General features: G+C 46.9%; 1 protein-coding gene across 1 annotated transcript in view; it reads left to right on the plus strand.

The window, feature by feature from the left end:
* Positions 1–17,500, plus strand: part of vash2 (vasohibin 2) — a 45,300-nt gene that overhangs the window by 23,555 nt on the left and 4,245 nt on the right. Inside the window, exons 4-6 of the mRNA XM_074616478.1 lie at positions 1,609–1,846; positions 1,929–2,072; positions 9,388–9,506. Coding sequence (XP_074472579.1) covers positions 1,609–1,846; positions 1,929–2,072; positions 9,388–9,506 — 501 coding nt within the window. The remainder of the gene's footprint in view (positions 1–1,608; positions 1,847–1,928; positions 2,073–9,387; positions 9,507–17,500) is intronic.

Raw genomic sequence — 17,500 nt, forward strand, 5'->3', positions numbered from 1 at the left:
ACTATAATATAACGAGAATAAAGTCAGAACTTTACGACAAAAAAGAGGGAGGGAGGGAGAAAGAGATGAGGGAGGGAGGGAGGAAGAGATGAGGGAGGGAGGGAGGGAGAGATGAGGGAGGGAGGGAGGAAGAGATGAGGGAGGGAGGGAGGGAGGAAGAGATGAGGGAGGGAGGGAGGGAGGGAGGGAGAGATGAGGGAGGGAGGGAGGGAGAGATGAGGGAGGGAGGGAGGAAGAGATGAGGGAGGGAGAGAGAGAGGAAGAGATGAGGGAGGGAGGGAGGAAGAGATGAGGGAGGGAGAGAGGAAGAGATGAGGGAGGGAGAGAGGAAGAGATGAGGGAGGGAGAAAGAGATGAGGGAGGGAGAGAGAGAGGAAGAGATGAGGGAGGGAGGGAGGAAGAGATGAGGGAGGGAGAGAGGAAGAGATGAGGGAGGGAGGGAGGAAGAGATGAGGGAGGGAGAGAGAGAGGAAGAGATGAGGGAGGGAGGGAGGAAGAGATGAGGGAGGGAGAGAGAGAGGAAGAGATGAGGGAGGGAGGGAGGAAGAGATGAGGGAGGGAGAGAGGAAGAGATGAGGGAGGGAGAGAGGAAGAGATGAGGGAGGGAGGGAGGGAGGAAGAGATGAGGGAGGGAGGGAGGAAGAGATGAGGGAGGGAGAGAGAGAGGAAGAGATGAGGGAGGGAGGGAGGAAGAGATGAGGGAGGGAGGGAGGGAGGGAGGGAGGGAGGGAGGAAGAGATGAGGGAGGGAGGAAGAGATGAGGGAGGGAGGGAGGGAGGAAGAGATGAGGGAGGGAGAGAGAGAGAGAGAGAGAGAGAGAGGATTAACTCTGCATTATATCCACAGATACGGTTTCTCTCTGACCCCCAAACATAGAAACGGTGAAATATCTGCAGGATAAGTATTACATTATTATATTATGGGATGGATGGATACTCTCTCGTAGTGGTTTCTATGGTAACCGATAGGGAGAGTCGGAGACAGAGAGAGAGCTGCTGTATGTCTCATGTGTTTGTTTAATGAACTGTTCGTTAGAGAGGAACAGCGTGTTAGTGTTCCTCATCCAGACACGGTGTTTATCATGTTTATACAGCAGTCAGACTTATGGATTGGACTGGACTGCTGGATCTGAAGGCATTATGGAGCAGGACAGGAGGACAAGAGAGAAAAGAAAGAGAGGTGGAAACTATGCATATGGAATGAGGAGGTCAAAGGTCAAGAGGTGCACATAATCGCTCCATATCTCCTAGTGAGTCTCACACACACACACACACACACACACACACACACACACACACACACATACCCTGAGCGTGTGTCATCCTCTGCTCATGTTTCTGCTGCTACCAGAGAGCTCATCTATCTCTGGTCACATTCAGTCAGACGGAGGAGCAGCCTCAGAGCCGGCGTTGACCCGGCGGTGTGTTCAGACTGAATCTGATCCAACATGACTCAAGCTGCTCTGCTGAGACAAATCCAGACAAACACACTTCCACTCCCCTGAACGTTGTAGTTTGATTTCAGGCTTGTAGTCCGATGTGTCAGTGTCGGTCCGAGTGTGTGGTAATAAAACCCCTCCAGTCCAGATCCTTCCTTAACTCTGAGCAGCTACCTGACCAACGGGCTGACGTCTCTCGAGCGCTTCCCCATCAGCTTTAAGACACAGTTTTCAGGTCACTGCTTCCACCACGTCGTGCTGGGCGTCTACTGCAACGGCCGCTACGGGTCGCTCGGCATGAGCCGCCGCCAGGACCTGATGGACAAACCGCTGACGCACCGCACGCTGGGAGAACTGGTGGCCGAGTTCGAGAGCTCCTACAAGAGATACCAGCACACTCTGAAGAAGGTAGGAGACGGGATGGAGATGTGTAGAGAAGTATTAGTAGAATCACTGAGGCGTGTCTGACTTTAACCCCTTCCTCTCCCAGGTGAAGATCGGCCTGTACGTGCCTCACGACCCCCACGTCTTCCAGCCAATCGAGTGGAAGCATTTGGTGCTGAACGCTGCCCGACTGGGACCTCAGGAGATGAGGAAGGAGCTGGAGAAACACGGCCGGGACATGAGGATGAAGGTACATACTGTACACACACACAGACGCACCGGGGTGATGATAGCTTTCATACAGATTTCATATTTCAAGAACGTTGGTAATGCAGGATGACCACCGCTCCACCCGTCTTCATCTCTGATAAGGTGATGGAGAAATCAATGAGTCCAGAAAAGATATCTGCACACTCAGATCTCTGCAGTATTCCACTTTATTATTAAAGTCCATCCATCATCTGCAACCGCTGAAACAGTTCAACATCAACATTTGACCATTTTCATGGAAAGATAATCCAACAGGTGTTTTCCTCTCTATGTTCTCCACTGATCCCTGATATAGACGAGAACACCACACGTGATCGTGTTTGATGTTCAGAAGCTGATAAAGGGTTTCATTAGTTTCCTACAGACCACCTTTGTTAATCAAACTACATGATATACATCATACCTTTTTAATAAGAGATATGAATGTACCAGGATCAGAAAGTAATGTGTTGCCCGGTAGTCCCAAAGACATATCAGTGGATTGAATGTTAAACTCTCCTGATAGATAACAGGATTCCTTTATGAGCTTCAGCGTAGTTTTATGAGGAGAATAAGTGGAGTGTGCAGCCTGTATGTGAAGCAGAAGGAAACACAAACCACCAAACGACTGAACCAGGATGGAAACGACTGAACGCAGCCGGGTGGAGATGAACCGTTTGGGTTTCCAGAAGTAAAACAGCTCTTAGCGGTAAAACTAATGGAGGGCTTATCTGCCAAAAAATACAATACGAACATGTTATTTCATAGTTCAATACAAAAGACCAAAATGTCTCTTAAAATCACATCAAACCACCAAACATGACCTTTAGAAACATTCGATCTGGATGTACACGGTTACAGTTCACGGTCACATGCACTACGTTTGCTGCCAGTTAGTTCAACTGAATATAGTGAATTGATTTCAGGGAGTCTGCTGCATTTCATTTCCTTCTGACTGTGACTCAGATGTGATTCATTTACGGAGTAACCAGAGCTGCTGCTCAGCCTCACGCTGTCTGCTGCAACGCTACCAGAGCTGCTGCAACGCTACCAGAGCTGCTGCAACGCTACCAGAGCTGCTGCTGCTCAGCCTCACGCTGTCTGCTGCAACGCTACCAGAGCTGCTGCAACGCTACCAGAGCTGCTGCAACGCTACCAGAGCTGCTGCTGCTCAGCCTCACGCTGTCTGCTGTCTGCTGTCTGCTGCAACGCTACCAGAGCTGCTGCAACGCTACCAGAGCTGCTGCAACGCTACCAGAGCTGCTGCTCAGCCTCACGCTGTCTGCTGCAACGCTACCAGAGCTGCTGCTCAGCCTCACGCTGTCTGCTGCAACACTACCAGAGCTGCTGCAACGCTACCAGAGCTGCTGCTCAGCCTCACGCTGTCTGCTGTCTGCTGTCTGCTGCAACGCTACCAGAGCTGCTGCTCAGCCTCACGCTGTCTGCTGTCTGCTGCAACGCTACCAGAGCTGCTGCAACGCTACCAGAGCTGCTGCTCAGCCTCACGCTGTCTGCTGCAACGCTACCAGAGCTGCTGCAACGCTACCAGAGCTGCTGCTCAGCCTCACGCTGTCTGCTGTCTGCTGTCTGCTGCAACGCTACCAGAGCTGCTGCAACGCTACCAGAGCTGCTGCAACGCTACCAGAGCTGCTGCAACGCTACCAGAGCTGCTGCTGCTCAGCCTCACGCTGTCTGCTGTCTGCTGTCTGCTGCAACGCTACCAGAGCTGCTGCTGCTCAGCCTCACGCTGTCTGCTGCAACGCTGCTGTAGAGAACTTCTACTCATCTTTAACTGTAAGAATCAGAAACAGCTCGTTAACAGAGACGCCTGTGGCCGTTGAGTCAACGACGTCAGTCTGTTGCTCGCACTACGTAGACGGAGAGAGCATCGGTTAAAACAGTGAGGCGACGCACACGAGACTGACGAGGCATCATGTTGATTAACGTTAGCAACATTAGCAGCTAAAAGCACAGTATCACTCCGTATGTCACATGTTTGTCGAGGGAAAACGTTGGTGTTTTTTGTGCTTCCGTGGAGTTTGTGTTGGAGTCTGAGTTGTGGTGGCGGCTGGTTGTTTGTTGGCGTTAGCGGACTCCATTTCTAACCAAACGTTAGCTGTGGTTGCACGCTGTTAGCCCTGCAACCGGAGCTGAAGAGAGAAAAGGCATGACATCTACAGGCTGAGAGAGGAAACATAGAAAGTCCCTGAAGGTCTCTTTGTTTAGGTTACATAGGCGATAAAAAACGATTCAAAAATGTTTACGTATAAAAACACATACATTTTACATCATCATCTTCAACGTTATCAGTCATTTTGAATCTGCCTGGAGAGACTGAAGGTTAAAGTTTCAACAGCAGTTCGTCTTGTGATGATTCTGATGCTCCCGCCACCCGCAGTGGGGGGTGACATCATCAGGACATCCGCCACTTTGGCAGGCAGAGAAAACGCTGGAGATGGAATAGAGAACCATAGTTGTCTGATTCTTTGTCATCTCATGTCTCCGTGACTATCGATTCCTCTTATTGATGCTCCCACAGTTACGCTGCACGATGACGCAGACGCACGCTGCTTCATGTTTCAGTTAGTTCGGGACCGGAGACACGGAGGAGAGAAATAAAAAGCTCATAAAACAGCGTACTAAACCTGAGAGGACGCATCCTGTTTCTACCTGATAAAGAGACACTGAGAACAACAAACCTGTGTTTGAATCAGCAGGAGGAGAGTTAGTAACGTTAGCTGTTAGCAGCCGTTAGCAGCTCAGTGCTGACTGGATGAATAACGGAGATACCAACGTTAACGGAGGTGCCATTAAGTTATTATTATGAGGTGTTGAAAATCGGCTCAGGAAAATGACTATTGGGTGAAAGTATATGACAACGTTATCATGAAGTGTTCAAATGTAATCTGGTAAAATGTAGTTTTTGGTGAGAAACTTGAATAAATCCAGATGTTTAAAGGAGATGTTTTCACATCAATATAAAATAGTTATTAGAGAGATTTATGACCTGTTGAACTTCATAACAACGTACCAAGATGTGTTTTAATCAAAGACAATATTTAAATAATCATTTGAATTGTGTGTTTTCATGCAAATAACCACTAAAGATGACAAAGTCCAGTACTGTGTTACACCACCCTCCAACAGGAGCTACGGTCTAGTTCTAACACTCATTTAACATGTAGATCACGTTTCTTTATGTAAAATGTATTGAACATTAAATGACGTCAGATCTAAAATGTTATTCCTTCATTTATTTGAAAAGTGTCAGATTAATCTTCTGAGTGTCAGATCACATAGATCCTCTCCTGTGATAACAGATCATCTCAGAGCCGCTGGAGACCGAAGGGAAACACCTAGATTACATTCTATTAGTCCAGGAGACCAGAGATGGATGTAGTCTCTTCAGCGCTGTACAAGGAATATAAACTGTCAGGAATGATTAAGGGCACGATGGAGAAGGAAGGAATGTGTGAGTAACGGGGGGGTTGTTTGAGGTTAGATGTTTTATGAACGCTTCACTTTTTATGTCTCATTTTCTACGGCTTTACTTCTTGTTTTCTGTTTTCTTTTTGCGTATTTCTGCAGCACATAAAGTTCTGTGAAGGGTGTGTGTGTGTGTGTGTGTGTGTGTGTGTGTGTGTGTGTGTGTGGTTGAGTGAGATGCCGGTGTTAGTGGTGTATGGACTGCATTGCATGTCAGCAAGATATGTAGGTCAGAGAGTTTGCAGCTGTCACACTCACACACACACACACACACACACACACACACAGTCGGACTGTGGTCAGCTGGTTAGTGAGACTTTGGTTTAATCTCTGCTGTACTCTGAAGAATGTGATGAATTCATTGTTATTATAGACGTCAGTGTGTGTTCATGTTCGTCTCTTTATAAGGAGTTGAGTTTCAGACCTCGACAGTGAGGTGGTTTAGTTAGTAGAACTGGAGCGATCTGATCTCCTGGTTCTATATGTATTGTGATTCTGTATTGTGATTCTATATTGTGATTCTATATTGTGATTCTATATGTATTGTGATTCTATATGTATTGTGATTCTGTATTGTGATTCTATATGTATTGTGATTCTGTATTGTGATTCTATATTGTGATTCTATATTGTGATTCTATATTGTGATTCTATATGTATTGTGATTCTGTATTGTGATTCTATATGTATTGTGATTCTATATGTATTGTGATTCTATATGTATTGTGATTCTATATGTATTGTGATTCTGTATTGTGATTCTATATGTATTGTGATTCTGTATTGTGATTCTATATGTATTGTGATTCTGTATTGTGATTTCTAGTGATTGTTGTTAACTTGTTGACCTCTAGACCATGAAGGGAACCAGATGAATCATCCACTTCTAGAGACTTTAACTTCTATAAATCTCTAAATGAATCCAGTAGAATGTTTGATGTTCAGCATGTCTGTAGTCAGAGACGTCCTGAAGTCAAATAGATCAGGATCATTGACAGGAATTATTGATTACATTGATTATCCAGCAATGTTTTTTTGGACATTTTTCAGGCATTTTTCAGACTTTTATTCAGAGATATCTGCCTTTTTTTGGACGTTTGTTTGGCCATATTTCAGACATACTTTGGCATGTTTTCGGCCTTTTTTCGGACATATTTCAACCTTTTTATTTTACATTTTTTCGGCCATATTTTGGACATACTTTGGCATGTTTTCAGACATATTTCTGCCTTTTTTTAATTTTATTTTCGGACATATTTTGGCCATTGTTTAGAAGTTAGCATGCAGCTGCTCTGTCTAGCTCTGCTTTTCCTGTCAATGTGTGAAACCCAAAGTGTTTCCATCCTTTACTGGATGTGTAGTGTTTACCACGCTGGATTTAACATGGGAGGGGGCAGGTCGTATCCACGACGACCCTCCAACGTTTTACACTCTCTGAGGTTTGTTTTGGTTGACGGATACGGAACGGATATGACGTCACGTTACTCAGACTACCACAATAAAAGCAGTAACTTCCTTCTAGCTCCACAGAGACTCAGATGAAGCAGATATATTGATTCTGGTGTTAAAACATCTATTTAGAAATCAGAAAAAACAAGTGGTGATACATGCTGGAGGTGAATCTCTCCTTCAGAGGAATGCTTTAGGGTTCAACAGGAGGTTTGTGTTACTGACTGTGGGACTCTACCAGACTACCGGACTACCGGACTACCGGACTACCAGACTCTACCCGACTACCAGACTCTACCAGATGCTTTAGGGTTCAACAGGAGGTTTGTGTTACTGACTGTGGGACTCTACCAGACTACCGGACTACCGGACTACCGGACTACCAGACTACCAGACTCTACCCGACTACCAGACTCTACCCGACTACCAGACTCTACCCGACTACCAGACTCTACCAGACTACCAGACTCTACCCGACTACCAGACTCTACCAGACTACCAGACTCTACCCGACTACCAGACTCTACCAGACTACCAGACTCTACCCGACTACCAGACTCTACCCGACTACCAGACTCTACCAGACTACCAGACTCTACCAGACTACCAGACTCTACCAGACTACCAGACTCTACCCGACTACCAGACTCTACCAGACTACCAGACTCTACCAGACTACCAGACTCTACCAGACTACCAGACTCTACCCGACTACCAGACTCTACCAGACTACCAGACTCTACCAGACTACCAGACTCTACCCGACTACCAGACTCTACCCGACTACCAGACTCTACCCGACTACCAGACTCTACCAGACTACCAGACTCTACCAGACTACCAGACTCTACCCGACTACCAGACTCTACCCGACTACCAGACTCTACCAGACTACCAGACTCTACCCGACTACCAGACTCTACCCGACTACCAGACTCTACCAGACTACCAGACTCTACCAGACTACCAGACTCTACCAGACTACCAGACTCTACCCGACTACCAGACTCTACCAGACTACCAGACTCTACCCGACTACCAGACTCTACCAGACTACCAGACTCTACCCGACTACCAGACTCTACCAGACTACCAGACTCTACCAGACTACCAGACTCTACCCGACTACCAGACTCTACCAGACTACCAGACTCTACCCGACTACCAGACTCTACCAGACTACCAGACTCTACCAGACTACCAGACTCTACCCGACTACCAGACTCTACCCGACTACCAGACTCTACCCGACTACCAGACTCTACCAGACTACCAGACTCTACCCGACTACCAGACTCTACCCGACTACCAGACTCTACCAGACTACCAGACTCTACCAGACTACCAGACTCTACCAGACTACCAGACTCTACCAGACTACCAGACTCTACCAGACTACCAGACTCTACCCGACTACCAGACTCTACCAGACTACCAGACTCTACCCGACTACCAGACTCTACCCGACTACCAGACTCTACCAGACTACCAGATTCTACCCGACTACCAGACTCTACCCGACTACCAGACTCTACCAGACTACCAGACTCTACCCGACTACCAGACTCTACCAGACTACCAGACTCTACCCGACTACCAGACTCTACCAGACTACCAGACTCTACCAGACTACCAGACTCTACCAGACTACCAGACTCTACCCGACTACCAGACTCTACCAGACTACCAGACTCTACCCGACTACCAGACTCTACCAGACTACCAGACTCTACCAGACTACCAGACTCTACCCGACTACCAGACTCTACCAGACTACCAGACTCTACCAGACTACCAGACTCTACCAGAATACCACACACACACACACGCACACACACACACACACACACACACACACACACACACACACACACACACACACACACACACACAGACTCGTATATCTGTCAGAACCACATGACCAACGTGACCAGCTGTGGAATATGAGCCACTTCCTGGCTTTGCTTTGTCCGTGTTCCTCCTGCAGCTTTCTTCTCCTGCTGAGTTCTTAATGAGAGCTTCAGATTGAACACAGCAGACGCCTCATTTTAGAGCTTTAAGTTGTATTTTCTGCAACATTCATGTGTCACAGCAGCTTTTCAACATTGAGGGGGATTAGAAAAGAAAAGAAAAACTCTTCCCTGTTTTTAAGAGCTGCTGAACACGAATCCATTTTAATCCAGATTACTTATTATTACAAAAACAAAGCATTCAAATACTGATGTGGAGGTGGATTACCATGGCAACAGTCGGGTCAGCCCTCATGATAACTGATAAATGTAATCATTTCAATGTAAATGAAATGAATGAATGAAATACAGGTTGTAAATTGTCACATTATAGTGATTTTGAGTCTTTGTTGCTTTGTGTGATTCTCGTAGATCCTGAAGTCGTCCAGCGCCCAGTCACCAATCAAGGAGCGGAGCCGGGGGAAATCCTTATCACCACGGCGACGGCAGGGAAGTCCCCAGCGACGCCTCGCACACCGCAGAGACAAATCGTGAGTGTTTCCCCGTCGCTGCTCCATCAGTCCATCGGTCCATCAGTCCATCGGTCCATCGGTCCATCGGGGCCTCGCGACAGGAAGACTTGTTGTACCCGTAGTCTGTAGCGGTCTAGCGCTTTGCATTGTGGGATACAGTAGACGAGGTAGACTGGACATTTTTTCCAGATGAGTACGACATCCAGGTGTTTTTGGCATTCTGGAGATTTAGCTTCTGTTTCCCTACTGCAGCTACATGACAGCTTTATGCTTTTGTTTTAATGTTGGATGCTGGTATTTATCAGCCCTTCCTCCTCTCCTCCCTTCCTCATCTCCTTCCTTCCTTCCTTCCTCCTCTCCTCCTCTCCTCTCTTCCTCCTCTCCTCCCTTCCTCCTCTCCTTCCTTCCTCCTCTCCTTCCTTCCTCCTCTCCTCCTCTCCTCCCTTCCTCCTCTCCTTCCTCTTCCTCCTCTCCTCCTCTCCTCTCCTACTCTCCTCCTCTCCTCCTCTCCTCCTCTCCTCTCCTCCTCTCCTCCTCTCCTCCTCTCCTCCTCTCCTACTCTCCTCCTCTCCTCCTCTCCTCCTCTCCTCCTCTCCTTCCTTCCTCCTCTCCTCCTCTCCTCCCTTCCTCCTCTCCTTCCTCCCTTCCTCCTCCTCCCTTTCCTCCTCTCCTCCTCTCTCCCCTTCCTCCTCTCCTTCCTCCCTTCCTCCTCTCCTCCTCTCCTCCTCTCCTACTCTCCTCCCTCTCCTCCTCTCTCCTCTCCTCTCTCCTCCTCTCCTCCTCTCCTCCTCTCCTCTCCTCCTCTCCTCCCTTCCTCTCCTCTCTGCTGTTGAGGTCAAGGAGAGTTGAGACGTTGAGTGTTGTGTTTGTTGCTGACAGCTCAGCGTTATCACCCGGCAGACGAGTCCTTGTTCTGTTCAGCTGACACTAAGCGTTGTCATCATGGTGTGTGTGTGTGTGTGTGTGTGTGTGTGTGTGTGTGTGTGTGTGTGTGTGTGTGTGTGTGTGTGTGTGTCAGCAGCAGAGTGCCTCTCCTCTTCTTCATTGTGAGATTCAGGATGTAAGGCCTCTGATACTGCGAGTGAAGCACTAATCTATACAGAATACAGAATCTAGAAGGTTAAAGTGGCCACCGTGCACACACTGAAGAACATCACTACACCACCGTGCACACACTGAAGAACATCACTACACCACCGTGCACACACTGGAAGAACATCACTACACCACCGTGCACACACTGAAGAACATCACTACACCACCGTGCACACACTGAAGAACATCACTACACCACCGTGCACACACTGAAGAACATCACTACACCACCGTGCACACACTGAAGAACATCACTACACCACCGTGCACACACTGAAGAACATCACTACACCACGTGCACACACTGAAGAACATCACTACACCACCGTGCACACACTGAAGAACATCACTACACCACCGTGCACACACTGAAGAACATCACTACACCACCGTGCACACACTGAAGAACATCACTACACCACCGTGCACACACTGAAGAACATCACTACACCACCGTGCACACACTGAAGAACATCACTACACCACGTGCACACACTGAAGAACATCACTACACCACCGTGCACACACTGAAGAACATCACTACACCACCGTGCACACACTGAAGAACATCACTACACCACCGTGCACACACTGAAGAACATCACTACACCACCGTGCACACACTGAAGAACATCACTACACCACCGTGCACACACTGAAGAACATCACTACACCACCGTGCACACACTGAAGAACATCACTACACCACCGTGCACACCCTGAAGAACATCACTACACCACCGTGCACACACTGAAGAACATCACTACACCACGTGCACACACTGAAGAACATCACTACACCACCGTGCACACACTGAAGAACATCACTACACCACGTGCACACACTGAAGAACATCACTACACCACCGTGCACACACTGAAGAACATCACTACACCACCGTGCACACACTGAAGAACATCACTACACCACGTGCACACACTGAAGAACATCACTACACCACCGTGCACACACTGAAGAACATCACTACACCACCGTGCACACACTGAAGAACATCACTACACCACCGTGCACACACTGAAGAACATCACTACACCACCGTGCACACACTGAAGAACATCACTACACCACCGTGCACACACTGAAGAACATCACTACACCACCGTGCACACACTGAAGAACATCACTACACCACCGTGCACACACTGAAGAACATCACTACACCACCGTGCACACACTGAAGAACATCACTACTGCACACACTGAAGAGCATCACTACACCACCGTGCACACACTGAAGAGCATCACTACACCACCGTGCACACACTGAAGAACATCACTACACCACCGTGCACACACTGAAGAACATCACTACACCACGTGCACACACTGAAGAACATCACTACACCACGTGCACACCCTGAAGAACATCACTACACCACCGTGCACACCCTGAAGAACATCACTACACCACGTGCACACACTGAAGAACATCACTACACCACCGTGCACACACTGAAGAACATCACTACACCACCGTGCACACACTGAAGAACATCACTACACCACGTGCACACACTGAAGAACATCACTACACCACCGTGCACACACTGAAGAACATCACTACACCACGTGCACACACTGAAGAACATCACTACACCACCGTGCACACACTGAAGAACATCACTACACCACCGTGCACACACTGAAGAACATCACTACACGACGTGCACACACTGAAGAACATCACTACACCACGTGCACACACTGAAGAACATCACTACACCACCGTGCACACACTGAAGAACATCACTACACCACCGTGCACACCCTGAAGAACATCACTACACCACGTGCACACACTGAAGAACATCACTACACCACATGCACACACTGAAGAACATCACTACACCACCGTGCACACCCTGAAGAACATCACTACACCACGTGCACACACTGAAGAACATCACTACACCACCGTGCACACACTGAAGAACATCACTACACCACCGTGCACACACTGAAGAACATCACTACACCACCGTGCACACACTGAAGAACATCACTACACCACCGTGCACACACTGAAGAACATCACTACACCACCGTGCACACACTGAAGAACATCACTACACCACCGTGCACACACTGAAGAACATCACTACACCACGTGCACACACTGAAGAACATCACTACACCACATGCACACACTGAAGAACATCACTACACCACGTGCACACACTGAAGAACATCACTACACCACATGCACACACTGAAGAACATCACTACACCACCGTGCACACACTGAAGAACATCACTACACCACATGCACACACTGAAGAACATCACTACACCACGTGCACACACTGAAGAACATCACTACACCACGTGCACACACTGAAGAACATCACTACACCACGTGCACACACTGAAGAACATCACTACACCACGTGCACACACTGAAGAACATCACTACACCACATGCACACACTGAAGAACATCACTACACCACCGTGCACACACTGAAGAACATCACTACACATCTGGATTGAATCATCAGGAGCTACACTTTAATTCTGCATTAATGCAGTCATGCATTTATGCAGAATAACTACATCTTTAATAGATGTTGTTTGAATCCCTTCCATTCTACTCTGAGGTTTTACGACCACATAGTTTTCTTAGAGCTGCAAAATTAATCTGAATTGTATTGAAATCCCAGAATGTCCTCCTGCAGGTTTCATCTCGGCGGAGGCGTAATATTTGTTATAAATGTGTGTCAAAATACCATTTTAAATTAAATACTGTGGTGTTCTAGCCAACAACACATCATATTCTACAGACTGAAGGAAACATCTGTGTTTGGTACAGATCCAAAGGAATCACCCCGTAATCAATCATTATGATTTACAATGAAAACCAGAATAATGATGTAAAAACAGATCATATCTTAATGTCCGTCAAAATAGATATTATCTCTAAATGGTGCAGGCGTGGTCTGAATCGGGCTCAAACAAGCAGTACTTTCTGCTGTATGTCTGCAAACAGCCTGACAGGGTGTTCAAACTCTGAGTAGAAGCTCCGACGGAGGAGACGGTTCAGCAGCGTGACTCACCACTCCCAGTCAACGGCAGGAAACCTTCACACTCACACACACACATGCAGGATGCTGTGTGTGTGTGTGTGTGTGTGTGTGTGTGTGCTGTCAGCTGTGTGGTAGGATGTAACACAATCTGACCTGAACAACAGCTGCAGCCCGGCCGTACTGCAGAGTCACCACACACACACACACACACACACACACACACACACACACACACACACACACAGCATTAGTGACATTCCCGGTGTTGCCATGTGACGCGACACAGCGATGACCTTTCTTTTGAGACGCTCCGGCTGGATTAACCGTCTGATTATTCAGACTCGTGAGTTTAAAAACTTAAAGGAGACTTTTCTTTTAATCTCTTTCAGTCATCTGAATCATCTCCTCTCTGAAGTTATTATTAGAACTGAACCAGTTATTAGATCATCTGAGACAACAAATCATAAAACCACAAATACAGTTCAGCTGTAAAAACACAACATATTACTGAAGCGTTGCACCGATACCGCGATACCGCGCCGTTAACACCGCTACGATCCCCGTTTTATTAGTACCGATACCAGAAAGGTGTCGTGATGTTTTGTGCCCTTATTTTGAAAAAGACAGTATTCCTATTAATCTGTTTACATGACTAATGAACATGAATATTCCTCTAATATTCACGTTTACATGCAGCCGTGCACACTCTGATTAACCGCTGGTGAACACAGCCTCCATCTTTCATATCACAGAGGTGAAACCAGCTAGAAGCTGTTATTATTATGTACTATTATTATTTTTATTATTTATTATTAATATTATTAATAATAATAATATTATTATTATTATTATGATGATGATGATGATGATGATTATGATGATGATGATGATTATTATTATTATTGTTATTATGAATATTATTATTATTATTATTATTATTATTATTAATATTATTAATATTATTTATTATTCACCACAGAAACAGGCCGGTTAGGTGTAAAGTTTCTTCCTCGCTGCTTCTTTGTCCTTCAGGGTTCAGTCTGATCATTGTTATTTTTAAATCTCCATAAAAGTTAATTGTCTCATCAGTTCAGAGAAACCATTTAAATGATGAGGACACATCAGAACAGCACATTAGCACTTCAGAACCGCTCCAACGTGGCACTTAAAAACCTATTACTGTTATCAACAGAGCACTTTCACACTTAACAACATGCTGCCGCTTCACAGCCACGACTCCAGCAGACACTCCAGCAGAGACGGGGTAACAGTCTGCTGCAGAGACGGGGTAACAGTCTGCTGCAGAGACGGGGTAACAGTCTGCTGCAGAGACGGGGTAACAGTCTGCTGCAGAGACGGGGTAACAGTCTGCTGCAGAGACGGGGTAACAGTCTGCTGCAGAGACGGGATAACAGTCTGCCGCAGAGACGGGGTAACAGTCTGCTGCAGAGACGGGGTAACAGTCTGCTGCAGAGACGGGGTAACAGTCTGCCGCAGAGACGGGGTAACAATCTGCTGCAGAGACGGGGTAACAGTCTGCTGCAGAGACGGGGTAACAGTCTGCTGCAGAGACGGGGTAACAGTCTGCCGCAGAGACGGGGTAACAATCTGCTGCAGAGACGGGGTAACAGTCTGCTGCAGAGACGGGGTAACAGTCTGCCGCAGAGACGGGGTAACAGTCTGCTGCAGAGACGGGGTAACAGTCTGCTGCAGGGTTAAACAGCCGACGGCACAGACGCCGCTACAGAACCGGGTTATTTCAGCAGCAGCATCCCGACGTTTCAGCAGCACCGTACACAGCGACACACACAACACACAGCTGAACCAACGGAAATAACAACATTAACAACATTCAAACAGATTTTAAAAGGACTGTTCTGTGAACATCTGGCTTCTCTCTGAGCAGAGAATAGAGAGATGCAGGAACGAGTCCTACAACCTGGACATGAGTCAGCATTTAGTACTCAGCTAGTAGTGAGATGATCACTTCCTGTTAGTGGAGGAACCAGAGAGATGATCACTTCCTGTTAGTGGAGGAACCAGAGAGATGATCACTTCCTGTTAGTGGAGGAACCAGAGAGATGATCACTTCCTGTTAGTGGAGGAACCAGAGAGATGATCACTTCCTGTTAGTGGAGGAACCAGAGAGATGATCACTTCCTGTTAGTGGAGGAACCAGAGAGATGATCACTTCCTGTTAGTGGAGGAACCAGAGAGATGATCACTTCCTGTTAGTGGAGGAACCAGAGAGATGATCACTTCCTGTTAGTGGAGGAACCAGAGTGATGATCACTTCCTGTTAGTGGAGGAACCAGAGAGATGATCACTTCCTGTTAGTGGAGGAACCAGAGATGATCACTTCCTGTTAGTGGAGGAACCAGGGAGATGATCACTTCCTGTTAGTGGAGGAACCAGAGAGATGATCACTTCCTGTTAGTGGAGGAACCAGAGAGATGATCACTTCCTGTTAGTGGAGGAACCAGGGAGATGATCACTTCCTGTTAGTGGAGGAACCAGAGAGATGATCACTTCCTGTTAGTGGAGGAACCAGAGATGATCACTTCCTGTTAGTGGAGGAACCAGGGAGATGATCACTTCCTGTTAGTGGAGGAACCAGAGAGATGATCACTTCCTGTTAGTGGAGGAACCAGAGAGATGATCACTCTATAAAAGATTGAAGGAAGGAAATAGGAGGGATGGACTGCAAGATGTCAATGAGAGGATAAAGAGAAGAGTTAGGGAAAGAAGAGAGGGAGAAGAGGAGGAGGAGGAGGAGATGCCATGAAAGAGAGGGAGAAGAAGAGAAAGAGCTGTGAGGATTAAATGTGATGTCTTTTAAAAGCTCTTAGTGAGAGCTGAGAGAGCTGAGAGAGCTGAGAGAGCTGAGAGAGCTGAGAGAGCTGTGAGAGCTGAGAGAGCTGAGAGAGCTGAGAGAGCTGAGAGAGCTGAGAGAGCTGTGAGAGCTGAGAGAGCTGAGAGAGCTGAGAGAGCTGAGAGAGCTGTGAGAGCTGAGAGAGCTGAGAGAGCTGAGAGAGCTGTGAGAGCTGAGAGAGCTGTGAGAGCTGAGAGAGCTGAGAGAGCTGTGAGAGCTGTGAGAGCTGAGAGAGCTGAGAGAGCTGAGAGAGCTGAGAGAGCTGTGAGAGCTGAGAGAGCTGAGAGAGCTGAGTCTTCCTGCTCTCTCTTTCACTTTCAAAGCTGCAGAAATGTGACGTTACTGAACATCTGTCAACACGTCATATTACAGATGTTCTCAGTACAGCTGGAACCAATACTCTATTGATCAGTAGAGAGGCTGATCAATATTAACAGAAATACTGATCATCTCTTATCAGTCATTGAAGTCATTGAAGTCAGTTTCTAATCAGACATGCAGAACCAGCTCCTCAGCTTCTGAAAGGTGAACATTTGTTTTCTGTGGTATATGATCCTAAACTGAATATCTCTTTATTCAGTTTGAACCTGAGCTTTAAGACATCCTTCACTAGTTTCTGATATTTTATTATCAACCAATCGATTAATTGATCACGAGAGAAAGACTTGCAGATGAATTGATGATGAACTGTTAGAAGCAGCAGTCATGAGACGCATCGATGGCCGGTTAGTTTAGAGACAGTTGAGGTTTAGTGGGGGGGAATCATCCGAGCCCCGACGATACCATCTTACTGTGATTTTAAACATCTTGCAATATTCTGAGGATTGCGATAAGATATATTATATATATATATATTATATATTATTACCTTCTTTCAACTGCATATTATGCAGTTTGTCAGATTTCACTCACATATCTGGAGGTCAGAGGTCAAGGTAACGTTGGAGCGTTATTTAGTGTTCTTCATGACCAGCTAGTCTGACCTGGTTGGTACCGATGGA

The sequence above is a fragment of the Sebastes fasciatus genome, chromosome 18 (genome assembly GCF_043250625.1).
Source record: "Sebastes fasciatus isolate fSebFas1 chromosome 18, fSebFas1.pri, whole genome shotgun sequence".
Taxonomy (NCBI): Eukaryota; Metazoa; Chordata; class Actinopteri; order Perciformes; family Sebastidae; genus Sebastes; species Sebastes fasciatus.